Raw genomic sequence first — 12,891 nt, 5'->3', positions numbered from 1 at the left:
AAATTCACAGCAGAACATGTGGAATGGAAGAATTAACAGTGAAGAAAATGGAATGAGGGCATCTCTCCACATGAAGGGTGTCCTTTGTTTTGCTTTAGCCCTGTATAATTAAATGCTATAAAAATAAAGTTACTTTATAAAGTGGTTTAAAAACCCAAGTACGAATGCTAAACTAAAAAATAAACTATTAGTAAAGTGTGCCACAGTTGGCGATGGACCTGGATGGGAGCATCATACACAGAGAACAAATAAAGCAGCTTCAAAACCAGCATCAAAATGTACATATAATACTTTTTTTTTCCATTTTTCCCTTTTTTTTTATAATTTAGACAACACCAACCAGTAAGGGACTGGCAAGAAGACCTCAATTCGGTATAAACAAATGCAGACACATTTTTATACAAGGCTTATCTTTGTACGTTTGTTGATGAGATCTCTTCTGCTCTGACTGGTGAACTGGCCTCGCTATAGCACGTCTTCCATGAAACTTGTGTCCAGGTGTTGAATCAGCACTCGCAGGAAGGACATCTCTTTCCGAGTGTTCTCGAATATTATCCTGGGGTTGTTGGACTGGCAGCGCAGACAGTTGGGCGCCATGACCATTGCCAGGTTGTTGGCGTCCATCTTGGTAACAGAGACATTAGCTGGCTGGGCAAAAATCTGATTGCCAGTGGTCGAGGAGAGAGGGGAAAACACAATTAGTAAGACCATAAGACATAGAAACAGAATTAGACAGTTTGGCCCATCGAGTGTGCTCTGCCATTCAATCAAGGCTGATTTATTACCCCTCTCAACCCCACTGTCCTGCCTTCTCCTCATAACCTTTGACACCCTTACTAATCAAGGACCTATCAACCTCTATTTTAAATATGACTTGGCCTCCACAGTCGTCTGTGGTAATGTGTTCCACAGATTTGCCACCTTCTGGCCAACGCAATTACTCCTAATCTCTGTTCTTAAGGGAAACTCTTCTATTCTGAGGCTGTGCCCTCTGCTCCTAGATTCTCCCATTATTAGAATCACCCACCCTATCTTGGCCTTTCAAAATTTGATAGATTTTAGTGAGATCCCTCCTCATTTTTCTAAGTTCCAGCAACTACAGGCCCCGAGCCATCAAACTCTCCACATAAGTTCACCCTTTCACTCCCAGAATAATTTTCATGAACATCCTCTGGACTCTCTCTGATACCAGCGCATTCTTCCTCAGATTAAAGGCCCAAAACTGCTCACCAATGAGCACATTTACAAGGTGCACTGCCACTTCACTCAGAGGGTGGTGTGAGTGTAGAATGAGCTGTCAGCACAAATTGTAGGTACAGAGTCGATTGCAACATTTAAAAGAAGTTTGGGTAAGTTCATGGATGAGAGGCATATGAAGGGCTCTGGTCTGGGTGCATGTCAATGGGAGTGTGGTGAACTAGATATACCTGTCTGGACACGCCCCCCCCCCCCCCCCCCGCTGACCGCTCCCGTGGCTCCTCCCACGGACCCCGGTATAAAGGCGATTGGAGCCTGAGCCCTGCCCTCAGTCTCCAGGATGTAGTGAGGTGGTCAATTGCTGCTTGTTCTTTCTTCCAGCCAAAAAAAGCCCATATCTTGCCTCACGTCTCGGAGAGTTATTGATGGTGCATCAGGGAATAGGCAGAGTAATAGTTCCCTATGGACTATATAGACCAAAAGGCCTTTTGGTGAGCTTTAGCACTCCATATCTCTGAATTTTGAGATAAGGGAAGTTGTTTTAACCAGAAACTTGCAATGCTAGTGGGTGATGGTTGTGGTTCTTTGGCTGGGCAAATGGCCGCATTAAGGGTCGGGTCTAGCCTCTTACCTCTTCTTCTCACCTGCCTATCACCTCCCCCCCCCCCCCCACTTTCTCCCATGGTCCACTCTCCTCTCCAATTTGATGCCTTCTTCTCCAGCTCTTTATCTTTCCCACCTATCACTTCCCAGTTTCTTACTTCATCCGCTCTCCTTCATCCGGCTGGTTTAACCTATCACATTCTAGCCTGTCCTTCTTCCCCTCCCCCCCACCTCCTTATTCTGGCTTCTTACTCCTTCCTTTCCAGTGCTGGTGAAGCATCTTAGCCTGAAACATTGACTGTATTTATTTCTGTAAATGCTGCCTGACCCATGGAGTTTTCCCACCACTTTGAGGGTGTGCTTCAGGGCTGGGTGGTTTTACCTGGAGAAACCGGATGAGGTAACCGAGGACTAGGCGGTTGAGCTTGGGCAAGGAGTGGACAACTGCGATGGCTGCCTCCGGGTTCTCATAGTGAGTGATTGACTGCTCGTAAAATTCGTGTGGGATGAGTGGATCCTCCAGTTCACGATACCACAATTTCAACAACGAAGCTGTCAGAAAGTGTCACAGAGAAAGAGAACGAGGTGAGGAAATCCCACTTCAGTCTATTTTCAGGTTTCAGTATCATCAGCTGCATACAGATACCAGGTTCCACAAATTCACTGATCCATATACTCAGAGGCCACTTTATTAGGTACACCCATGTACCTGCTTGTTAATGTAAATATCTAATCAGCCAATCATGTGGCAGCAACTCAATGCATTAAAACATGTAGACGTGGTCAAGAGGTTCAGTTGTTGTTCAGCCCAAACATTAGAATGGGGAAGAAATGTGATCTAAGTTACTTTGGCCATGGAATTATTGTTGGTGCCAGTTGGGGTGATACAAGTATCTCAGAAATCAATGATCTTCTGAGATTTTCACAAACAACAGTCTCTCAAGTTTACAGAGAATGGTGTGAAAAGTAAAAAAAAATTCAGCGAGCAGCAGTTCTGTGGGTGAAAACACCTTGTTAATGAGAGACGTCAGAGGAGAATGGCCAGACTGGCGACAGTCGCCACATATTACAATAGTGCTGTGCAGAAGAGCATCTCTGAACACACAATATGTTGAACCTTTAAGTGAATAGGCTATAGGAGAAGACCAGGAACGTACACTCAGTGGTCACTTTATTAGATGCAGGAGGTATCGAATAAAGTGGCCACTAAATTGTATGTGGCACCTTAAATGTGAAACAAAATCCCTGGGCTTTGTTGGAGTTTAATAATCCAAATTACTTGACAGGGACATAAAGAGGCTATCAGCATTAACAGTAAATATTACTCAGAATTATGTATGTAGAATTAATTACAAAGTAATTATAGATGAGGTATTGACCAGACAGAGAGATTCTGCAGGATTTTCAAGGGATTAATTCCAGAAGGCCCTTTCAAATCTTCTTACAGAACTTGAGATGAAGTTCCAGTGAGGAAAAAATAAACAATCTTTTCTCTCAGCATGAAGGGGTTTTCTATCAAGTGAAACAATCAGGAGTTTATTTATCTCTGGGAGTCACAACAAGGCTGCAATGAGCTGTTGCTGGCAGTCTGTTGTAGTCGAGCTTGAGATCACACTGTGGTTTAGGTACAGCTGACCCAGAAAACAATCATTTGTATTAATACAGAATTGTTAACGTTGTAGAAACTGCCAAGGTAATTCAGAGGCAGTAAACAGGATGAGAGATAATAGTGGGTCACTGAGGTCTAAAGCTAGGGGTAGGTGTTAAGGAAGGAAGAGAGGGCAATAGAGAAAGGAGGGAGGGAAGGAGAAGGGGAGAGAAGGAGAGAGGGAGGGAGAAGGGGAGAGATATATAGAGAGAGAGAGGGAGGGAGAGGGGAAGAGGAGAGAGAAAGAGAGAGAGATAGAGATAGAGAGGGGGTGGTTGGAAGAGGAGAGGTGAATTACAGAGTCTAGAGAGCAGATAGCTAAAACTATCTTGCTATTTAACAAGATACTGCTAACACAATGAATGGCAACAAGTAATGAGAGCAGAGGACCTCAACGTGACTGTCCACTGATCCCCGAGGCAGCAGTACAGGTAAACAAGTTGATTACCAAGGCAGACTGGATACTTCCCTTCATTAACTGGGGCACAGAATACAAGAGCAGAGAGGTTATATTTCTTCTGTAGAGCTGTTAGGCCACAGGTGGATTAATGTGTGCTCACGCCATCATAGGAAGTATGAGGAGGGTGCAGAGGAGATTTACTGAGATTTATGGGATGGAACATCTCAGTTCTGTAAGGGTCAGTACTGGGACTGGTTCTTTTATGTTATATGACAATAATCTGGATGACAGGATTGATTTGGTAGTTTTGAGGAAGCTGGGTGTCTGCAGAAGGACTTGGATAGTTTAAGAGGGGCAAGGAAGTGTAGGTAAGCGTATGGTCATGCATTTTGGTAGAAGGAATAAAGATGTAAACTATTTTCTAAATGGGGAGCAAATTTGGAAATTGGAAGTTTGGATACTTGATAGTATATAGATTGTGAGAGGGATAGATAGGGTTTAGTGTAGATCGGGTCTTTCTCAGGAGATAGAATTGTCAAGTATTTGGGACTTGGATACTTGATAGTATATAGATTGTGAGAGGGATAGATAGGGTTTAGTGTAGATCAGGTCTTTCTCAGGAGATAGAATTGTCAAGTATTTGAGGGCATCACATTAAGATGAGAGGGGAAAAGTTTAAAGGAGATTTGTGAAGCAAGTTTGAACACAGAGTGTGTGGTGCTGCCAGAGGAGATGATGGATAGAGGTATGACAGTAATATTGAGAGGCCTTTAGATGCATACATGAACGATGGGAATGGAGGAACATGGACCATGGATAGGCAGATGGGATCATGGTCAGTATAGACATTGTGGCCTGAGCAAAATTAGGCCATTCAGCCCATTGGGTCTGCTCCAGCCTTCCTGGCTGATCTCAAATCCCACTCAACCGCATACACCTGCCTTCTCACCATATCCTTTGGTGTCCTGTCCGATCAGGAAATGATCAACGTCTGCCTAAAGCACACACACAGGCCTGGCCTCCACTGCAGTCTGTGACAGAGCATTCCACAGATTCACTATCCTCTGGCTAGAAAAATTCCGCCTTATCTCCATTTTAAAGGGTTGCTCCTCAACTTTGAGGCTGTGCCCTCTATATCTGGATACCCTCAGCATAGGAAACATCCTTCCACATCCACCCTATCTAGTCCTTTCAACATTCAGTAGGTTTCAATGAGATCTCCATGCATTCTTCTAAATTCCAGTGATACAGGCCCAAAGCTGCCAAAAGCTTCATACATATTAACCCCTTCATTCCTGGAATCATCCCCATGAACCTCCTCTGGACTCTCTCCAATGACAACACATCCTTTCTCAGATATGGGGCCCAAAACTGCTGATGATACTCTAAATGCCGCCTGACTAGTGTCTTATAAAGGCTCAGTATTTTCTCCTCTATTCCCCTTGAAATAAATGCCAACATTGCATTTGCCTTCTTTACCACAGACTCAACCTGTAAATTAACCAGCTGTGAGTCTTGCATGAGGTCCCTCTGAACATTCTCCCCGTTTAGATAATAGTCCGCACTGTTGTTCCTTTTACCCAAACATTTCCCAACACTGTATTCCATCTGCCACTTTTTTTGCCCATTCTTCCAATTTGTCTAAGTCCTGCTGCAATCACATTGCTTCCTCAGCACTACCTACCTCTCCACCTATGTTCGTAACATCCAAATTTTGCCACAAAGCCATCAATTTCACTATTTAAATCACTGACAAACAATGTGAGAAGTATTGGTCCCAGTACTGACCCCTGAGGGACACCACTAGTCACTGGCAGCCAGCCAGAAAAGGCCCCTTTTATTCCCACTCACTGCCTCCTGCCTGTCAGCCATTTGTCTGTCCATGCCAGTACGTTTCCTGTAACACCATAGGATTTTATCTTATTAAGCAGCCTCATGTGTGGCACCTTATCAAATGCCTTTGGAAAATCCAAGTGAATAACCTCCCTGCCTTTTCCTTTGTCCACCCTGCTTGTTACTTCCTCAAAGAACTCTAACAGATTTGTCAGGCAAGATTTCCTTTTACAGAAACCATGCTGTCTTTGACTTATTTTATCATTAGTCTCCAAGTACCTCAAAACCTCATCCTTAATAATAGACTCCAAACTTACTCAACTGAGGTTAGGCTATAATTTCCTTTCTTTTGCCTTCCTCCCTTCTCAAAGAGTGGAATGACATTTGCAATCTTTCTGTCTTCCAGGACCATGCTGGAATCAAGTGATTCTTGAAAGATCATGACCAATGCATCCGTTATCTCTTCTGCAACCTCTCTCAAGACTTCGGGATGCAGTCCATCTCACCCAGGGGACTTATCCACCTTAAGACTTTTGAGTTTGCCTAGCATTTTTTCCTTTTGAATAGCAATGGCATTCACACTTGCTCGCTGACACTGATCTCTGGCACAGTGCTAGTGTCTTCCACAGTGAAAACAGACGTAAAGTACTCATTAAGTTCACCTGCCATTTCTTTGTCCCCCATTACTGCCTCACCGGCATAGTTTTCCAGTGGTCCGATATCAACTCTCACCTCCCTTTTACTCTTTATATAACTAAAAAAATTCAGGTATCCTGATTTGTAGTCTGCCCTCATATTTAATCTTTTCCCTTCTTACAGCTTTTTAATTGCCTTTTGTTGGATTTTAAAAGCTTCCCAATCATCCAACTTCCCATCACTTTTGCTACCTTATGTTACAAGAACCAACACTTATATGCCCTTTCCTTGGCTTTTATGCAGTCCTTAACTTCCTTTGTCAGCCACGGTTGCCTACCCTGCCATTTGAGAACTTCTTCACCTATGGGACATATCTATCCTGTGCCTTGTGAACTATTTCCAGAAACTTTAGCCATCTCTGCTCTGCTGTCATCCCTGTCAGAATCCTCCTCCAATCCACCCAGGCAAGCTCCTCTCTCCCTTTATTCCACTGCAATACTGATCCATGTGACTTACGCTTCTCCCTCTCAAATTGCAGTATGAATTCAATCATATTATGATCACTGCCTCCTCAGTGTTCCTTTACGTTAAGCTCCCTCATAAGATCTGGGCTATTATACAACACCCAATCTAGCTCTTTACTCTGCCTGCATTTGTACCCAATCATTGGCTTGTCCTTCCTTACACTCATGTTCATCCATAATCTACCTGTAAACCTGCTGGCTCATCCTCAGCTCCATCATCCTGGTTTCCATCCCCCTGCCATATTAGCTTAAACTATTCCCAACAGCTCCAGTAAACCTGCCCGCAATATATTGGTCCCCCTTGGATTCAAGTGCAACCTGTCCCTTTTGTACAGGTCCCAACTGCCCCAGAAGAGATCCCAATTATCCAGAAATCTGAATCCCCGCCTCCTACTCCAATTCTTCAGCCTCACATTTATCTGCCACCTCATTCTATTCCTATCCTCACTGTGGCATGGCACAGGCAGCAACCCTGAGAATACTACCCGATAAGTAGCACTGGCTCCCTTCCTGTTTACCCTGTATATCTTGGACTTTAGATACAACACTGAGTCATGCCATCCTCAGAAATTCTCTGATGATTCAGCAAGGGAGGACAGGAGTTTGAATACAGGGCCCGGGTGGAGGAATTTATCAAATTGTGCAAGCTGGATCGTCTGTAGCTCAACATCAGTAAGACAAAGGAGATGGTGATGGACTTCAGGAAGACTAAACCTGCACTGCTGGCTCCCTGTTCTACTGTGATGAGGACCTACAAGTACCTGAGGGTGCACCTGGACGACAGACTTGGGTGGAGCACCAACACAGAGGCTGTGTACAAGAAGGGCTGGAGTCGCCTCTACTTCCTGAGGAGACTGAGGTCCTTTGGAGTATGCATGCCTCTCCTTCACATGTTCTACCAGTCTGTTATTGCCAGTACAGGTGTGCTGGGGCAATGGCATCAATACGGGTGATGCCAACAGGCTCAATAAACTGATTAGAAAGGATGGCACTGTTACAGGAATCAAACTGGACACAATGGAGGCAGTGGTGGAACAAGGGACCCTCTGGAAAATCCCAGCAATTCTGGACAATATTTCTCACCCTCTGCATGCCACCTTGGCTGAACAGAGGAGCACTTTTTGTAATAGACTAAGACAACTCTGCTGCCCCAAAGAGCACTATATGAGGTCATTCTTACCCTCGGTCATTAGGCTCCATAATGAGTGAACATATAGCCAGGAAAGTGATGACTTCCTCCAATTAGACTGTTTCAGGAACTTATTTTTTATCCTTTCTTACTTCTCTTCTAATATTTCCATTTTTGTATATCTGTGCACTTGTCATGCTACTGTGACACTGTAACTTCCTATGGGATCAATAAAGTTATCTATCTATCTATTACAGACGTACTGGTAGTAGGTTAATTGGTCATTGTATATTAGCCCATGATTTGGCGAGGATTAAATGGAGGACTGCTGGGTGGCACAGCTCAAAGGGCTGGACGGGCCTGTGCTGTGCAGGATCTCGATTAAAAAACAGTTTGTTATTGTAAATTGTCCTGTGATCAGGCTTATGTTAAATAGCTAAGTTACTGGATGACGCAACTCACTTGGCAAAAGGTCCTGTTCCATGCCATATCTTTAAATAAATAAATAAAATGAAAATATGTTCTCTGAAATTAAGTCCCAGTCCTGCGGAAGGCAGCTGCTGAAGCCCCAATTTGCCCATCCCCATTTCTACACGGGGGCTGTGACCTCACTCACCACAATTCCACAACCCATCTTCTCAGTATCTCCTTGTGCACTGGTTATTTGTCAGTCTTTGTTTATATACAGAGGAGGAGGAGAAGATGGCAGCGCGACGCAGCGCGCGCGGCCTCTCTGGAGAATGGATATTTGTTCCGTGTTAAGTAGGGATCCGTGCACAATCCTGATTTGATGGAGACAGACGTGAGAGCGTGGAGGAACATCTGGAGGAACTTCTGAAATGCCCGCTTCGCTGCCGCTGCTACTGTGTGGTCCGGAATCTCCGGAGGAGGCCTCTGAGATCTCGGCTTTGCTTGTTTCGGCAGCCGGGACGAGGTCGAAGGCGCTCAGCAGAAGATGGCGTCTGGGAGGCTGTATCGGAGGGGCTGGTCGGAGGCTCAAAGTTTTCGGACGGACTCAGAGTCTGCTGTCGTCGGCTGCTTCCGAGGCATTGTCAGTGTCTGGAAGTTTATGGCAGGGAGAATTCTCCCGTTTGCTGCCTGATTGGACTATTGGAGTCGATTGAGACTTGAGACTTTTAAACCGTGTCCATAGTCTGCAGCTATCGAATTACGGTATTGTTTTGCACTGCTGTAACTATATCCTATAATTATGTGGTTTTGTTAGTGTGGGACATGGTTTGTCCTTTTTTTTATTTTGTGATATCACTCCGGAGGAACATTGTATCATTTATTAATGCATGCATGCATTTCTAAATGACAATAAACAAGGACTGAGTGTCCTCATAATCTAATCTAATTTTCAGAAATTCTATTGTAATTCTTTATTTCCCACAACCTATGGACTCACATCGAAGGGCTCTACAACTCATATTCTCAATGCTATCTATTTTTTGGTTTGTTTGTTTATTTATTTGATATATTTATTTACTTAATTTTGCATTTTCACAATTTGTCTTCTTTTGCACATTGGCTGTTTGTCAGTCTTTGCGTGTAGTTTTGATTCTATTGTATTTCTTTGTTTTACTGTGAATGCCTGTAAGAAAATGAATCTCAGGGTATATGGTGACATACATGTACTTTGATAATAAATTTGGTTCCTTGAGGTTGATGTAGTCGGGGTGGTAGTGGGGACAAGCTCCTACTGCCTATGAAATGCTCCCACTAGCATGCTTTCAAATGGCCTCTGACAACCAAGCCCAACTCCTGGCCTTCACGGGTGGCTTAGTTACTAAGCCTGGCAGAACTGTTTCTACCGACTGGAGAAAACGGGTTACTGGTGCCTTAAAACCTGTCACTCCGGGCAGATGGAGCTCGTCAGCTGTGCTTGGCAGCTCATCTAGGAGAAGGAAAACTCTGATCTCAAACCTCAGCTGCCTTGTGGCTGTACCCACTCATGGGGAAGGCCTTGGGAGCAAACCCCAAGAAGAATCTGCAGCAGTCCTACGTTGACTGGCAACTCCTCAATGCTGCTGGTACCAAACTGTTCCTTTGGATTCATCAGATGTGTGTGTGTGTGGGGGGGGGGGGGGAAGCTTGCTGTCCATACTGCCCTGCCCTGGCTTGCACATCTAGATAGCTAGGATGCAACATCCACGGTGAACTCTAACTAACGGAGGTTTCGGAGTATAAATTTACTTTGAACTTTGAAATGTTTGCAACTCCACCATTGACAGTCCCAAGCCTGGCTGCGAACGGAGGAGGTTTGGTCATGCGGCTAGCAACCCATCCCGTAAAAACCCAGAGCTACAGAAACACCAACAGAAGCTCATCTTTCCATGGGAGAGAAAAGATCCAAGAAGATGGGCTACACCTAGGGGCAACTTGAAAGACTGGCCCAGGACAGAAGGCTCCGGAAAGCTGCTGTTGGCAGCCTATGCCCCAGTAGGTTGATGGGCATTGAAATGCTTGTAAGAAGATGAATCTCAGGGTAGTATATGGCAACGTATACGCACTTTGATAATATATTTACTTTGACTTTGACATGCCTTAGCACACATCTAATCTGGCAGAGGGGAAGGTAAGTGATGTGCTCACTCGCTGCATGTCTACACCTAACGAGGAAAGAAAATCTTCTCTGGGACCTAAAGAGTTATTACAAAAGCAAGAACAAAATCGCGGCAGGAATTCTAACCAGCTGCCTAACTAATTGCATCAGTGCTATACAGTTACTTAGTGCCTTCAAATGCAAAGCAACTCTTTCCGAGTTAATAGTCTCCCGGGGGACAGCACATGCCAAAAGGTGCCTTATATTTAATTTGTTAGAGTGACAACAAAGCACCAGCTTCTTTAATAGTGCACACTCAGAACAGAAGAAAAGCAATGTAATGTCGCGCCATTTCTGAGCGAACTGCTTTCTCATCTCTCGCAGGGTGACACGATTGCCATTCTGTTTTCAATGCAGCTGCTGCTAGTTTCTGTGAGTGATTGTCATCACTGCAATCTATTCTGGAAGACAAAATCTGCTTCCCTTCTCTCCCTGCCACCCCCCCCCCCCCCCCCCCCACTCCTTATGAAGGCACAGTCCCCACAGGCAGTACAATACTGTTCTTCTGACTGCTGTTGTCTCTGCTACTCCCCTGCCTGATTCGGCTAAGAATTTTATTTTATTTATATTATTCAGCAGGAATCAGACCCTTTTGGCACACTGAGCTGTGCCACCCAGCAACCCATCCAGTTAACCCTAGCCTAATCACAGGGCAATTAACCCACCAATTAATGACCAATTAACTTACAAACCAGTATGTCTTTGAACTGTGGGAGGAAAAATAACACAAGCAATTTCGGCACGGACTGGAAAGGCCGAGATGGCCTGTTTCCGTGCTGTAATTGTTATATGGTTAATTGAAGTGAACAATAGCATTCTGATTCAAAACCAGAGCAGCCCGGAGTAGGCCAAAAGCCTTGCTCAATTGATCAGATTAGCGAACACTGAGCACAGCAGCCGGGGCAACTTTCATAGCCTCAGTGGCCATCAGAAAATGAGTGAAATCAGCTCTCATCCGGACGGACACTCTGTCTTGTCAATCTATCTGAGCTGGCATTTAAATTGACCCAACAACAGAACAGTGAAAAGCTCTGGCACCCTGGAGAGATGAATGAACATTGTGGAGAGCAACTGGCTCTCACCTCCGATCCTGACTCTGGTGCCCTTAAGAGAGGAGGTGAAGAATGTGGAGAGTGAGCAAAATTGGCTCTTGCCTCTGAACTGGACCATTGTTTAAATTGTCTAAATAACATATCATACCTCACACTAGGACCCAGCTACTGCGGAAGGTTCAGCGGCTAGACCGCCCTGCCCAGTGACCTGCTCCTGGCCCAGGTTTTGTCACCCAGCCCAAAGCCATTCTCAAGCTCTTCAAATTAGTTCTGCACCCAGAGTGATCCAACCTTGCACCCAGGGCCAATTGTAAGGGCATCAAAACTTCCCTGCCCAGCCCCTGACTTCCCTGACAGAGGCAAACAATGAGAGAAAAGAAAAACTGAGAGGCAGATGAAGGAAGATGGAGTAGGGGGGGAAGGGAGGGTAAAGGTTGGAGACAGCTGCGAGAGGGAGATAAGCAGGATCACAGCTACCAGTGCTGGATTCTGCAAAGGAGGTGAGGATGGGGACCACAGGGGAGAGGTGAATGGCAGTTGCTGAAAGCAAGAGTTCATATTTAAGTTCGGTGGAACAGTAATGGTGACAGGCGTAGGGTCTGCTGAAGCTTGGTTGCCAATGATAGAGAAGCAGTTTGCACAACGCTTTACAATGCTGGCAATCAGGGTTCAATTCCTGCTGCAGCTTGTCAGGAGTTTGTACATTTCCCTCATGACTGCATGGGCTTCCTTGGGGTGCTCGTATTTCTTCCCACAGTCTGAAGACATATGGTTAGTGAGTTGCTGGCATGCTATGTTGGCACTGGAAGTGTGACGACACTTGTGGGCTGCCCAGCACAATCCCATCATCCAAATAATTAACATGTCATGTAAAAAGAATCGATTCCAACACAGAACCCTGAGGAACACAATAGTCACTGGCAACCAACCAGAAAGGCTCCCTTTATTTTCACTCTTTGCTTCCTGCCAGTCAGCACGGCCTTATCCATGCTAGAATGTTTCCTGTAATACCATGGGTTCGTAGCTTGTTAAGCAGCCTCACGTGTGGTACCTTGTCAAAAGCCTTCCGAAATCTAAATATACATCAACCTATTCTCCTTTGTCTATCCTGCTTGTTATTTCTTCAAAGAATTCCAACTGATTTATCAGGCAAGATTTTCCCTTGAAGAAACTACGCTGACTATGGCCTATTTTACCATGTTCCTCCAAATACCCTGAAACCTCATCCTTAACAATCGACTCCAACATCTTCCCAACCACTGAG

The 12,891-nt window shown here is 44.9% G+C and overlaps 1 protein-coding gene across 1 annotated transcript in view; it reads right to left on the bottom strand.

The window, feature by feature from the left end:
- arhgap39 (Rho GTPase activating protein 39) overlaps nt 1-12,891 on the bottom strand; it is a 561,273-nt gene that overhangs the window by 15,527 nt on the left and 532,855 nt on the right. The window contains exons 11-12 of the mRNA XM_059971678.1: nt 2,183-2,352; nt 420-660 (exon numbers count right to left, since the gene is read on the bottom strand). Coding sequence (XP_059827661.1) covers nt 466-660; nt 2,183-2,352 — 365 coding nt within the window. The 3' untranslated portion in view covers nt 420-465. The remainder of the gene's footprint in view (nt 1-419; nt 661-2,182; nt 2,353-12,891) is intronic.

The sequence above is a fragment of the Hypanus sabinus genome, chromosome 6, assembly GCF_030144855.1.
Source record: "Hypanus sabinus isolate sHypSab1 chromosome 6, sHypSab1.hap1, whole genome shotgun sequence".
NCBI classification, from domain to species: Eukaryota; Metazoa; Chordata; class Chondrichthyes; order Myliobatiformes; family Dasyatidae; genus Hypanus; species Hypanus sabinus.
This window is presented reverse-complemented; position numbering and strand designations above follow the sequence as displayed.